Source organism: Sander vitreus, chromosome 16, assembly GCF_031162955.1.
Source record: "Sander vitreus isolate 19-12246 chromosome 16, sanVit1, whole genome shotgun sequence".
In the NCBI taxonomy this organism is placed as follows: domain Eukaryota; kingdom Metazoa; phylum Chordata; class Actinopteri; order Perciformes; family Percidae; genus Sander; species Sander vitreus.
This window is the reverse complement of record NC_135870.1, coordinates 22,090,993-22,105,656: the sequence shown is the minus strand read 5'-3', so window position 1 is coordinate 22,105,656 and position 14,664 is coordinate 22,090,993. Positions and strand designations below refer to the sequence as shown.

The 14,664-nt window shown below is 40.6% G+C and overlaps 1 protein-coding gene across 5 annotated transcripts in view; it reads right to left on the bottom strand.

Annotated features, from left to right (window-relative positions):
* Positions 1 to 14,664, bottom strand: part of vav2 (vav 2 guanine nucleotide exchange factor) — a 226,292-nt gene that overhangs the window by 32,180 nt on the left and 179,448 nt on the right. For all 5 annotated transcript variants that reach the window (XM_078270776.1, XM_078270775.1, XM_078270774.1 and 2 more), the window contains exons 5-7: positions 3,554 to 3,659; positions 1,463 to 1,561; positions 164 to 232 (exon numbers count right to left, since the gene is read on the bottom strand). In XM_078270776.1, the coding sequence (XP_078126902.1) occupies positions 164 to 232; positions 1,463 to 1,561; positions 3,554 to 3,659 (274 nt within the window). The remainder of the gene's footprint in view (positions 1 to 163; positions 233 to 1,462; positions 1,562 to 3,553; positions 3,660 to 14,664) is intronic.

Genomic DNA, 14,664 nt, shown 5'->3' with positions numbered 1-14,664 from the left:
TAACAAAGCGTGAATTTTGCATATTGTTACACCCCTAACAAATGTACATTCAACACATAATGTCATTCATTCAGCCATCCATACACACATTGAATTATTCACTGTGCAACACATCTGGGCGTGCTGTATAGACATTGTTTTCTTCGCTTGGGCGGTTACTCACCTCAAGATTGACAAAGATAGCCTCCATGTCCTGTGGACTCAAGACTTGCTTCAACGGGATCATGTAATTCTAAAGAGAAACAAGAGACAAATCAGTGAACAGAGTACAAAAACAAATACTGTAACTCAGAGTTTTTCATGTCAAAAATGTATTGCTAAAAAGAAATAAAGCTCTGGCTAAGCTTTTAGCAGATGTGTAAGGATATATTTGAAGGACAGCACAACTTAAAGTTAACTGCAGCAACAAAGAAAATCAATACCACGCTACACTTTAAAAGATGGAGCCCCAATATTGGTTCACAGGGCAGAAGTTATTTCATTTAAGGCCAAAACACTACAACATCTGCCATCAATAGATGGTATACAGCTCTTCTCTATGCTGCACTTATGCTTACAGAAGAGAACACCGCCTTTTGTTTCCCTAGCGTGTTATGGTTGTCACATTCCATCATCATAATAATAACAAATAGATCAACTAAGAAGCAATGAAGAAATGAGGCTTTATTAACCCCAACTCAATTAAGCTTAACGAGTCCTCTGATCGTAAGGGGGTTATTTATTCTCATTTATTCTTGCGTTGGTCCGACGTGGGAAACACAGGATACACATTTAGTTTAATGAAATTAGTGGAGCTGAAGATTTGTGGCGCTCCATCAAATTGCGAATGAATTCTGTCAACAGGGAAAGTGATGTGTTAGCAGCACTGATCTCAACAATAATTCATTATTACACTGAGAGAGAGGGTGTATGTGTGAGCAAGTTTGTGATTCTTTATGCACACAGAATTAGCAGTTTAACGGGGATGCACATTGAGTTTGTCGGCTTTTCTCGGCAGTTGTGATGTCCAATGTAACACAGCAACTGTAATCCGTAACTACGGTTATGCAGTAGTAACACAGGACAAAATAAAGAGATGCTGATGGGTAAGTGAAAGAGACGTAATGTATAATAAGTAACTGAATACTCTTTTTTGGGAATAGCTTCCCCAACGTGTGTGTTCACACCTATATGTCTTTGTGCCTGATGTGCGTGTCTATACTTAAAGCTCCAAGGATTAGTGTTTGGTGTGTGGGCTGAGCCAATAATAACCCTATCGATCAGCTCCTGCGACATTTGTGCTCCCCAATGAATCTGCCAATAGCTGACATTTCCATGCTGTGACCTGGCCTACAGGCCTGAGACACCAGCAAAAAAGAAGTGACAAAAGGATACTCTAACACAACATTGCATGTGCCAGGATAACAAGTGCATATATTATCAACACACTCGAATGCATGAGCGCTCATATTTTGACACCCACCTTCTCAATGTCCTCTAAAGTCTTGTAGTACTTTGCTTCAGTCTCCTGGATCTCCACTAAGCAGCAATTCCTCTTGTCATCTTCTGTCATACCCATTTTCTATGGTGAGAAAAGGAAATAGAATGAGTCAGGACAAAAAGACCGCATGATTTTAGACCAGTTCTACATTTAACTTAAAAAAAATTTATAAAAAAAAAAAAAAGGCCACACGAGTGGATTTTTATGTTTCAGTTAATTCTCAAAACATACAGTATATCATCATAGCTACGCATTTTGCAAACCGAGCAGCATTGTTTTAGAAATGAAACATGTTTTTTACCATTCCAGGCAGCCATTGGTTTCTAATCATTTCCAAACACTATAGAATCTATTAGTACACTCTTGAAAATTGCTTGAGTTGTGTATCCATCAAAATGCATTATCTGTATGAGCTAATGCAGTGCCGATTTTTTTCCAATACCAAGCAACCATAATGGAACATTGACAAAAATGAATGTGGGCTTGATGTTGAACGTGATGGATTGCATGACTCAAGCTGGTTTTAAGAGTCTGTTCTACTTTATTTAACCAGGATGATCCATTCACTATCCATACTGCTTAATAGGGAGTCCTAGGCATAACATGTACTCAATTTGCTAATTGATTTTCATACTGTCTACAAATAAATGGAAAGCAAAAGCGGCTAGAGCAAAAAAAATGCATCCAAAAATCTAGAATGGTAAAGTCTGTGTTGAAACATGGTCAGGAAAAAAGTGAACAGGATGTGCAGTTAAGTGCTGTGCTTAAGGTTGGACTGTAAAACAAAAAAGTAAATTTAATTAAAACAGACCAGATTTCCAAATCTACTTGAACCAGATAAAAATGTTACGCCACACTGACTTGACTTCAGTTTGCTGCCATGGCTAGAGTAAAGTAAGGTGGGGATGAGATTGACTTCGGAGAGAGAAAGGGAAATGATTGAGCTTTTGTGTATCACTGTATGTGTGGGCTGGTTGGCTGACAAGGCATATGTAGATGAACAAAAGGTTTTTAATTCATGGCCATACAAGCAAGCACGATGTGAGTGGGTGGTGGAGGATGGGGAAAAGATACAAACCTATCTACATAGAGCATTTCTCAAGAGACCTGATGTATGTCTCAATGTACAAACATGAAAGGACAATATACTGAAATGCATTGTGACCATGGTAAAAAAAAAATAAAACATAGACAGAGGTTTCATTTCTATAAGTATTTTCAATGTTGTGGGAGTGTATGATACTAAGCCACCTGGAACAGATTTGGCTGTTGACAACCAGTGCGGATAATACAAAAACTGGGGCTAACAATGGAGAAATACAAGTCCAGTCCAGGCCTCAATCCAGGATGTAATCAACCAATTAGAAGCGGGACTCAAAGCCAGCAGGATAATGTTTATTTGTCTCATGCCTTGAGGTTTCGATGTGGCAGCTGGTGGTCCTCGCAGACGTCAGTCTACACTGCCGTCACCGAGCTGAAGTCACAACTGTCTCCAATGTGCCCTGAGTCAGACTTTGAACCAGATGGGGTCTCCTTTACCCCGAGGCACGGGTCAACAATCTAACCGCCAGGTCATTCTCTTGGGATGCTATGAGTTTGTTTTAAATGAAGTGGTGGAGGGAGTTAGCTGATAGGGTGGGGTGAGTCACAAGCACAGCGGCACTCACCTGCATGTATCTGATCTGCAGCATGGGAAAGGAAAAGCAATGCAAGTCAGAAGTCAAATTTGTCACCAGTTATGTTAGGGATCTGACGTCATGCAAATGCAAATACTAAGGTGAGTGGGGGGGAAGTGTGTTTCTTCTTCTTTGCACTATTTGTGCATTGAATCCTTCCTGGCTATAAGTGTTGTCTAATTGACACCGTAGACAGGCGTCTAAGTCTAAGGTGACTAAGAACATGCAACCCTTCAATCATAGGCCTTCAGCAAGCATCACATTCACAATATGACAAACACCTGAGACAATTCCTTCATCAATAATTGATTTAAAATTAATTCACAGTCGCCGAGCACAGTCGCCAAGGGACATTTGAATGATAAAAGGGCAGATATTGTGACAAAAATGTTCTCACCATGGGTTGTCGTACTTCCACCTTAATGATGTCCTCATAGATGTCATCGCCATCGTCCTCACATGGCACACAGTCGTAGATGTCATCCTCACCCAAGTCATGCTCACTGGGGAAAAAACACGGTCACAAGTTTGATGAACAGCTGTATCGAAACACAACCTCAACTCAAAGGATGAATCCTTTTTACTCTGACAAAAAGACTCATACTGTATGTCCACTTTAAACAAGCTAATGCCAGGTCTGACAGCTGAGAGTGCAGTACAAGCTCATTATCTCTCACCAGCACTACCTGAAAAGTGATATTGGTGTTCCAGGCAAGGGGAAACAGTACCAGATGTTCACAAACCTCCACTGAGTTGCGTCATTGAGTGGCATTTCCCTTTAATGTGTTTATGCTGCTTTGGCACCCAGCTAGCTAACTGACCTTTAATTAGGCAAGCAGCCAGCAGAGCACAGACAGTTACTGTGGAGAGGAGCAGCTTCTGGGAAAGACCCTTATGCTCTGGGAGCCCATGCTGCATCTCCCTCTCTCCTGTAAAAGCAATTATTGTTTGGGAAACTTATCGAGGCAGTGGAGAAGCCTCAGCATGAATACGCTTTGGCAATGAGCCCATATCGATGTAGTTAATAACCAGGGAGCTTTACATCGGCGAAAAGGAGATAAATGATTAAATACTGTAAATAAATAAAAGGTAGTAGGAGCAGCCTGCTAAATAATGGAGGACCAGGGTTCTAGCTTGGCAACTGCTTGCATGTTTAAACAAAATTCCAGGCGGTATCATGCCTGCGTATGTTGCCATTAATTCAGTAAATTACGCTGTGGGCTAAAACATTATGGCAAACTGGCATCATTAAAATTATGCCAAATTAGTTTTTAGCAGTCCCTGTTTGCAATGTGCCCATGGGCCTACAGACAAATAGGACCGAATTACAAAATATACTGAAGAAAACGTGATGATTCTCAGGCAGGCTCTGGAGTTACAAGAAGTGTTTTTTCCCATGATTTTAAAGCAGATTCATTGACATTTATTTGCAATGGACATTGAAAAATATTTGCATCCTGGGAAAGTTTACTGTCAAAATCAAACTGAATCTGAGTGTGGCTCATAGGTTAAGGCTCTGAGAAGGAGTACGCATTTTCACGCAGATTTCGGCAACTGAACGCTAAGGGTTTTAAAGTAACTTATTTGCTTGACGCCTGACCGTGTTGATTGGCTGGCCAAATCATCAGGCTACAATAACTTTTGGGGAAATAAATGAATACATACAATAAATAAAGATTGTACTGTAAGAGTTGCCAATCTCTACTGCCTCCACATGCTCAGAAAAGGAGGAGCAGGTTTACAGTTGGCAAGCGGCCAATCTGCTTAAATGTCCTTGAGTGTGACACTTAATGCCTCCCAGCTCAGGGGATGCTGTTTTTTGCTCTGACCTGGTCTGAGTGGAAGCAAGAAAAAAGAGGATTGTGTCTGAATGTGATATAATATATATTTATGTTTGAGAATTCTTGAGGAAGAAACTTCACCTCTTCTTGCCTAATGGGGGCCATAACCTGGCTGTCCTAGCACCAAACCAACCAGATTCAGACCAGGAAATTTTATTTGACTTTAACACCCCTGAGATGGGATATTTCGTAGGGATTTTGCAAACTTTATTAATTCATGAATATTCTTCAACAAGATTTATGGGCAGGTTATTGGATTTTCTCCACTGTGACATGGCTACATAAGACCTTCTGAGTCTGCCATCATCGCAAAAATATTCCGCCTTTCACTGTCTGTTCAGTCAGTCAAATATCCAGCTTTGTCATCACACGAGTGCCGGGGTTGTTTGAAGTTTTAATTGAGGTGGCGTGGTTCACTCTCATGCGCTATGCTTCTTCTTTCTTGATTAAGTTAAAGTGGTTCATGTTGAATACAGAGAAGGCTGTGTGGGAGGCCCACGCTGTCCCATCAGTGTCTCCTCTCTGAACTCTGAGACTACAGCACGCGCCACGCTGACTGACGTGTTGCACGGCAGGGACGTGTTTCGGAAAGAAGATGTTGTACTTCATCCTGCTCTAATCCCCCAGAGACAGAATTATACAACGGAGGTCTAGTACAGTGAGATGAATATGACCTATGGAGGGATCTAAGAGGATCTCCAGGGAGAACGTGGAGGAGTTTGGAGGACAGTCTGAGCTCTTTGAAAAAAACTATACTATATGTATAGAAATCCAGAGTTCTCGCGAGAGCACAATCTGAATTTGCTCAGGGAGTCACTTTGGCATTGAGTAATGATGCTCATTAACTATGCCCTTGTAGCCGAGCTGCACCAATCACATCGTCGTATCTGATATAGGCGGGCCAGAGGCGAGCTAAACAGATGACGACAGTTTAATCTACCAGTTAGCCCCGCTGGTAGCTAAGCGTATGGGGCTCTGGATACGTCACCCCGTGTATTGTTGTGATTGGTCATAGTGTTATCCAATTGCGTGGAGTGAGATTTTCAAATGCATGCTTGGTGCCTCCCCTCGAGTTGGGCCATTTTCATTACTCAATGCCAGACCCTTAATCTTTTGGATTTGGGTCTGGATTTCCAGGCTGGTCATCTATATCGATTGATCCTAAATGTGTCAAATGGAAATATTCTATTTAAGCCCCTTCTTCTTTCCCACATGGTTATTTTGTCATTGTCCAATTCTCAATTGGTCCATTCAGTCAATTCAAGATATGTGTAATGCTTTTCATCAATGATTACTATCTGACTGCTACGTTATACCGACGTGGCTGAGGTCCCATCAGGTTGGGAGAAAAGCTTCCTGTCGACTACCGATTTCATTGAAATCTTCCCTGTTTGTAATTGACTTTATTTGATTGTCTATTTATCATAATCCCCAAGTCTCACTGAAGTGAGGTCTGACCTGTTGAATATGCCAACTATGTATTGTACAATGCTTGATTTTAATTACTTATTATTTTAGACAACTGGACATAATCCTCTGCCCTTTTCCTGATTTGCTTTTCTTCATAGTCTAGATTGATTATTCCAAATATTTGCCAGATGAATCAATATTCTAATGACAATGTAGGCCCTTTTCACTGATTGCTTTAGATCATCAGAGTCTCTAGACTCCTTCAGATATCTAATTAGGGATGTCATTAATGAACTTCTTAACTGGCTGTTTTCACTGTCAATATGCATTGATCCTTAAGTCAAATAACTATAATGAACCCCATATCAAGGTCTTACTGTAGAACTGTGTAAACCTAATCTACATAGAGTATGTTTCGTAAAACATAAGGCTGTTGCTAATGAAAAATACCCAAATGTGAGGACCAATTTAAGTTGTAAACCTGGATAGTAATGACATGTTGGATAGTGAAGTCTTGAGGACATTTTGGCTTAAGGCTAGCAGTGGTTAGGCCAATCTGAGGGTAAGAACTACGTTAAAGTAATGTATTTGTTCTATTTTATTTTGTCTTGTTATATTTTAGTATTTCATTTTTGCTCTTGATGTATCCATGTAAAGCACATTGTAACTTTGATGTGAAAGATACTGTATTAACAAATTATTTCACACGCACAAGAGATTCACAGTAAATGGACAATTACTCTGGGACAAAAGTCTGTCCCTTTTTTTTCTTTTTTTAGCTCAAGGTTAGGATTAGTTTAGTCTATATCGACGACGATTCATTTACAGGATTGTTCTGGTGCCGCCGGAAGATCTGCCGGACGTCCCTCATTTTCGGCCGGATGTCCCTTACCTTCTTCTTTCTTTTTGTTGGCATTATAAACTCTGGTGGATTTATGAGGACTATGGTTAACTGCACCTCAGATCTCTGCAGGGTAAATCAGAGATGTTCACAAGTCATTTTTTGCAAGTTCAAGTCAAGTCTCAAGTCTTTTGCCACAAGTCCAAGTCAAGTCTCAAGTCTCTGGCCATCTGATCTGTCCCTAACACTGTATTGTTAAATTGTATGAATTCAAAGCATGTCCTGTAGCTACCATCCATACAGTCCAGTATCAAAATCAGTTGTAGGATAACTTTATGGGGTCTACTTAACATACTTCTAGCCCTCGGACCTGGTGAAATATTAACCTAAGTCTGTCACATCATATGGATACAACTATAAAGATGCAATATGCATATTCCCAGCATTAGCACAACACTTTGCGATGGTTAGCTTATTACCTGTGATTGTATGTGCTAAATGTAACGTCTCTTTCACTCAAAAAAATGTCTAATGTCGAAGTGGAAATCAAGAGAAAAGTGGCAGCGCCACACCAGTTACAGAACAACATGCATCTCAGTGTCAGTCCAAATTACGCACAATAAGCAGTATGAACTCACTGATGTAATGCCATTTATTTTCTAAGTGTTAGTAGGCGCAGTGACACTGAGTCCAGCGCGAGGGAGACCCGACTCAGAGGAGGAGAGGTTAGTGAGGCCAGCGGCTCCACGGCAGGTGACAGTGCGCACGGATCCGCTGCGCCACGCATGGATGAAATAATGAAATAGTAAATAGGACTACAGTAACAGAAATATGTGCAGAATTAAGACAGTCAAGACGGCCCAGTGTTTGGTGGACCGGGTACACCTTGTTCACTTAATAGCCTACAAATCATCCACGGGATCAATTACGCATCACATGAGTTTGCCCATCCGACACAGCGTTTGTTCCTGGGGAGATGGATCCGTGCGTCCCGCCTCCTGTGCGCCATGGATTTCTTAGCCTCAGCAACCACTAACTATAAGATACAATTTGCCTGTTCACAGCATTAGCACAACACTTTGCGATGGTTAGCTTGTTGCCTGTGACGATATATGCTAAATGTAACGTCTCTTTTCACATTAGTGTGTGAGTGACTGACCTATTTAGGTGCGTTTTGAGATGCCTGATGAAGTCCGACGTTGTTGATCCGGCATCATTTATCTTGGTGCCACACATTTTGCATGTAGTTGTTAGCTTACTGCCACTGTTTACCAAGTTATTGGAAGCAAAACTAATGAGAAAAGGCACAACTCCTGGAGGATTTGGTGTCGCCATCGGCAATGCATTTTTTGATATGTGAGTGCGCGCACATAGGCGCATGCGTTACGTTGCACATTATGGCAAAGGGCAGGGGACATACAGCTCGTCATACGTTTCCCCGTATATGCGTCAATAAAAGAAAATAGAAATACATGAATACATTTAGATTTAAAAAGCAATAATTGCATGGAAAACAGGTTGTTGACGAGTCTCGAAGCTCGAGTCCGAGTCAAGTCTGAAGTGTTTTGGGTCGAGTCCTAAAGTCTGAAGTCAGCTGTTTGTGCGACTTAAGTGCGAGTCCGAGTCTCAGACTCGAGTCCCCATCTCTGGGGTAAATCCAGACAGCTAGCTAGACTATCTGTGAGTTTTCTGTTGTGAACAGCACATGTTCCACCAAAACAAGTTCCTTCCCGAGGCTATTTTGCAGAGGCAACATTATTGCGTACAGCGCTTAGCACCACCCAAGACGATTGTGATTGGTTTAAAGAAATACCAATAAACCAAAGCACATTTCTCCTATCCCGGAATGTTGTGTGGACTAGCCAGACCCTCCTTTGCAGCGCTGTGGAGGTAGGTCTGGCAATACGAGACTAAGATTAGGTTAAGATTAATGTTAGTTAGTAGTTGGGGTTTAAGCATGTAGTATTGATGGTAAAGGTTAATGCTTCAGGGTGCCAAGGCTCGCATAAGTAGTACATTTGTGCGTGTGCATTCTTAGAAAGACAAAGAGGGAGAAAATAGAGGGACATAATTCTTACCAGTGTAAATCTGCCGCACCTTAACTTTACAATTTACGTTGCTTTGTCTCTTGGGCTCCAGTGGACATAAATAAATCATTCAAATGGACATGTTCTTTTTTGCTTGTGCATGTGTGTGCATCACAATGTATCAGCAAGATAAAAAGTGGGAGCAAAGTCCTCAGGACTCATGAATTAGGTCTGATTTTCTGTCTGATTACACAATGACAGGCTAGTGGGGGTCCAGTACACAGTACGCTGAACGCAATCGGCCTGCTAGCCTCTGCTCCCAGGCCTCAATGACATAAAGTTACATCAGTGGAGAAAAGGGATGGAGTATGACTCACAATATCAAAGCTACTGAGCCTTTAGGTCCCCAAAGGCTAGGCTGCCTTACATATTTCTATTAAAACAATGTTTTTTAATATAGGAAGTTGTTTTCATGTTAGAACTGTGATGTAGAGTGTGTGGAGCCCTGGCATGGTGCAGTTGCCACGAAAAATTAATTATGATCATGGTGTGATTTTTATTTTTTTTATGAGGAACTGAACCAAACAAAGACTTTATCTGAGTCTGTAGCATATGATGTGTAGGCCAGGAAATCTCTACAGCACCACAATACTTAATTCAGAATGGTATTTGACACATATTTTACCTTAAACAAATGTTGTGCATCCTGCAAATTTGGATAATGCACTATAGTCCATTTGGCGATTTCGATAAAATTCAGATTAATTGTTCAGCACTACACGTGGCCATCAACATCAACAGGTGTTTATCTTCCGGGGACCAGAGGTCACTGGTTCAATCCCCGACCGGCAGGATAAATCTGGGTGGGGAAAGCGAAAAAGCAACGCTTGCCACACCCTCATTACCACCACTGAGGTGCTACTGGGCAGCTTCCAGGTGTAAATAAATGTGTAACTGTGCAAATGTGATCAGGGCATTCCTGCTCTCAGTGAAACTTCCCTGAATATATAAAGGTACCTTGCAGAAAATAATTCCTTGACTGACTTCTATCTACAGTATTTTTAAGCTATTGACTTTTCATGCCAACATGCCCAAGGGATTAATGGAGCAAAATAAACTGCAAAAGAGTGACACAAAGGGCTTGTGACACTGTTTGCTTCGGAATGGAAATCTATGTGCGCCTTTCATAGAGGAAAAAGTCCCATGGCGACTATGCCCGATCCACCCCCATTTCATGCTTTGTCAACTCCAGGATGGAGTCATTCCAGACAGGGAGGACTCTGAGTTAAGTGACATAACGACTTGACATCGCAAAGCCAGAGGGAGGAAATACATACCAGGTTTACCACATTAACCCAGGAGACCTCGATTAGGTAGAGGCTGGCCTCTACCTGAGTCAGACACAGATGTGGTCCAGCAGAACGCAAACCGGAGAATGCTTCGCAAATACACCTGCACCCATCATATAATCTCAATGCCATTCATTTACAGCAGTCATTTCCAAGTGATCTCATACTGACAGCCTTAAGCCTCAATCCACCTCACCTGCCATGAATACTTCAGACAAGATGTTGTAAATATGGAAATCATGCAGCAAGGTAAGTCACCTCCATTAAACCTAAAAAAATATTACACGGCCAACCGCAAATGTTCTTGTGTATATTTAGACCAAGACGTCGGCTGCAGAACAGCCACATTGAAAAGCCTAAGTATCTGATAAATGAGTTATATCTTTAAATACAGCGCAGCATTATTACATTAGTGAGTACTAGTGAACTTTCAGCTATTCTCAGTGACCTCTGAGAGCCCGCCGGTTTAAATCTTTTGGCTGCTTCAGATTAAATTGAAAACTTGATCGATCTTTTGCTGCCTGGGCTGCTGGAACTGGTCTTCCATTTAACGTTTGGTCTGCTGACATGATCTCTGTTTTAAAATCTCACTTCAAAATCAATTTTTATAGATTGCTTTCCATCGCACTTAGTATACTTTGCCGTCTTACAGCTGAACTTAATGATGCTATTTTATTGATTTTTATTGTTTGCCATTATGTTGTTCTATCCATACAGCTTTATTTTCTGACACTAAATATTTTTGGTGACAATATTGCTATTTTATTCCTTATAGGATGTTATTTTTTATGTTACCAGATGTCCTCACATTGTATTATTTGCTTCCTCTGGGATGCTCTTAAATAGTACCACATCCTTAAAAAAATTATTATTATTACTGTGGTAAGATCACCATTGTCCTCTCACTCACTCACCGTGCAATCATGCACCCACTGTAAATTATGCATCCATCAATATTTCAGACTAATTAATAAGTCTTTGGGAGCAGGTCTTATTGCTAGTATGGCCTATGCAGTGTTGGGAGTAACGCGTTACAAAAGTAACACAATTACAGTAATGTATTCCTTTTTGCTGTAACGCAGTAATATAACACACTACTTATTACATTTTGGTAATATTATACCTGTTACAATCTCAGTAATGCGAGTTACAACGCATTTTGTCTGGTTTTTTTAAGAATTCACCAACACCGCGAAACATTTCTTCACAGGAAAAAAGCTGTGAGTATTATTTCCTGTTGCTGGATTTGATGGTTGAGATGACTGCAGAGACAGATACATTTGCGACATGGATATTATTTTCAGGAGTTATTACGCTGCGTTAAAGCGAGCTGTCCCGTCTCTGTTCCCGTGGTCAGAGCCAGAACCAGAGACGCTACGGACAACATCTGTGTCCCAACAGGTGACGGTACGTCAGCGTGGACAGCAGTGTGTCCGAGCTGCTGACAGATAGAAACATGTCGGGAATTAATGTTTAGGCTTAATACACGTAAATATCATTGCATTTTATCAGCCGTGGAAAGTAACTATGCCGTACTTCAATACAACTGTACTTTTAATTGAGTATTTTCATTTTCTCCTACTTGCCTATTATACGTTTTACTTCTCTATTTTTATAGCTTTAGTTACTTTGCATATTCATATTAATTATACAAAATATTATGAAAGTAACTCAAAAGTAATGTCAAGCATTACAATTCAGAGACAGTAATATTGTAATATAACTAATTACTCTCAAATGACAGTAACTAGTAATCTATAATGTATTACATTTTGGGAAGTAACTTGCCCAACATTGGGCCTATGTGCCCACCTGTGTCAACCTGCATTAGGTGCAGGACCTGCTCATGAATCAATTCTGTGTCTGTCCGTTGATGGAAGGAAAATGCATACATGTTCTTTGTAAAAGGTCAAGAGCAGCCGTGCTGCAGAGCCGCATGAATCATTCAACACGAGCCAGCCCTCTGCACCTACTACAGGTTACAAAAAGAGCACCGTGTTACAACACCACTGACCATTTCAGGTAAAAAAATATATAGATGAATTCAAGCTCCGGGGTCATTGAAGCTGCTGCCATGGTTACAGGGACCAAAAGCCATTAATGGAAGGAGGAGATTTGAGGAAAATTAAAGACATAACCCCCAGCTATAGAAACATTATGGTATATAATGTAATCTTACTTTCATGCTCACTTGCTTTACTGGTGGACTCCGTGTCGCTTGTTACTATGGATACCATGCACTTGCTATGGCCACTGAAGCTTTCAATAGTAATTAACAAATGTAATGTGGGTGACATTTATTTATGATGGATTATGAGTAACATAAGGAACATGTAAGCTTACTTTAGCCTCTTTGATATTTCCTGATGCATTTAGAGACCAGTCAGTAAATTAGAGGTGTAACAATACATTGATCTGGATCAATATATCGATTCAATGATCAACAATCCAATATCATCAATACAACGTGAAAAAATATATACATTATTCTTTTTATTTTAAGATACAGTAGTGCATATCATAATCTTTAAAATGGGCCTTTATTTTGAAATTCCCCAGCTATCTTTTAGTTACTTTTGGTCAGTTGATATAAATGGACCTCATTGTTCTAAATAGGCATATGATATCGTCTTGTATCAATCGCAGGCCGCTGAATTGAATCAAATCCAATTTGTATCGTGGCAGACTTCGTGATACCAGCAAATAGTGCTGGGCAATATGGAGAAAATCAAATATCACGATATTTTTGACCAAATACCTCGATATCGATACCGCAACGATATTGTAGTGGTGACTATTGGTGCTTTCACAAAATATTTACACAATGAGATTTTTGATAAATAATCATCAGTAATGTGGATGTAATGACTAAGTGGGTAAAGGCAAATAATAGAACAGTTACAACAGTCTGGTGTGTTCAGAAAATGACTTAACTTTACTGTAATGCAGCCTTTAAAACCAGGATAAGACAACACGTCATATCACGATATGACGATATCCAAAATCTAAGACGATATCTAGCCTCATATCACGATATCGATATAATATCGATATATTGCCCAGCTCTACCAGCAAATATTGTATTGTTGTCCAAAGAAACAATACAATTTTGTATGGTGATAAAACCTGTGATTTACAACCCTACAGTAAATACAGGAAATGGCATGAGTCTGCCTTCTTCCATCATGATATAGAAGAAAAACGTCTCTGTTCTCTGCAGTAGATGTTATGCCACAAGCCCATGATGACAGACAATAGTCTACTGTATGTTCATTTTTTTTGTTAAACCGAATCAACGTGTTTTATAGTATTTCCTTTGCTCTCTACAGGATCACTTTTAGTGCATGTATCAGTTCAGTTTTTAAGGTAAGGGCCCATGTTCCAAGCTTGCAGGGCTACATGTTTGGCTAAACTGCACTCTAATCCAGCATTAGCCTGCTTGGCTGGCACTCCTCTCCTCTAGCAAGAGCACATTCCTCATCCCCTTAAGAACACCACAATCATGTATTCAGCGTGCATATATCTATAGCCTGCATGCTGTCCTTTCTGTCTGCCGCTCTCCTACCTCCTATCTTTCTGTGATGAATGACACCCATCTCAGAGCGGTTAACTAATTATTCTCCATTAATCTGATTCGAGCGGCCGCTGTCACCGCTGGAACCGATGCCACCTCCGAGACCTTACGACTCTCTTTCACTCCCAGCAAAAACCCTCACACCAAACCAGGCAGCCAGCCATAGAGGCAGGCAGTCAGAGAGGGAGGGAAGAAGGCAGCCACACCAGAAGCCAGAGCAAAGCTGGCGTCACCATGGCAACGGGAAGAGTGACAAAAGGCTCCACGCTTATGCAATTAGGCAGTTAGAGGAAATTGGAAGAAGTGGCAATCACACCCAACTTTGAAACATCGCAAGATGTCTGTTATATACAGAATGTGTAGAGAACTGTTATGTGTGTTATTTTGAGTGTAAAAAAGACCTTTGCAGTATAATGAGAAGATCTTTTGCATTTGTATTCAGTTTAAAAGCATTTCCTGAGCTAAA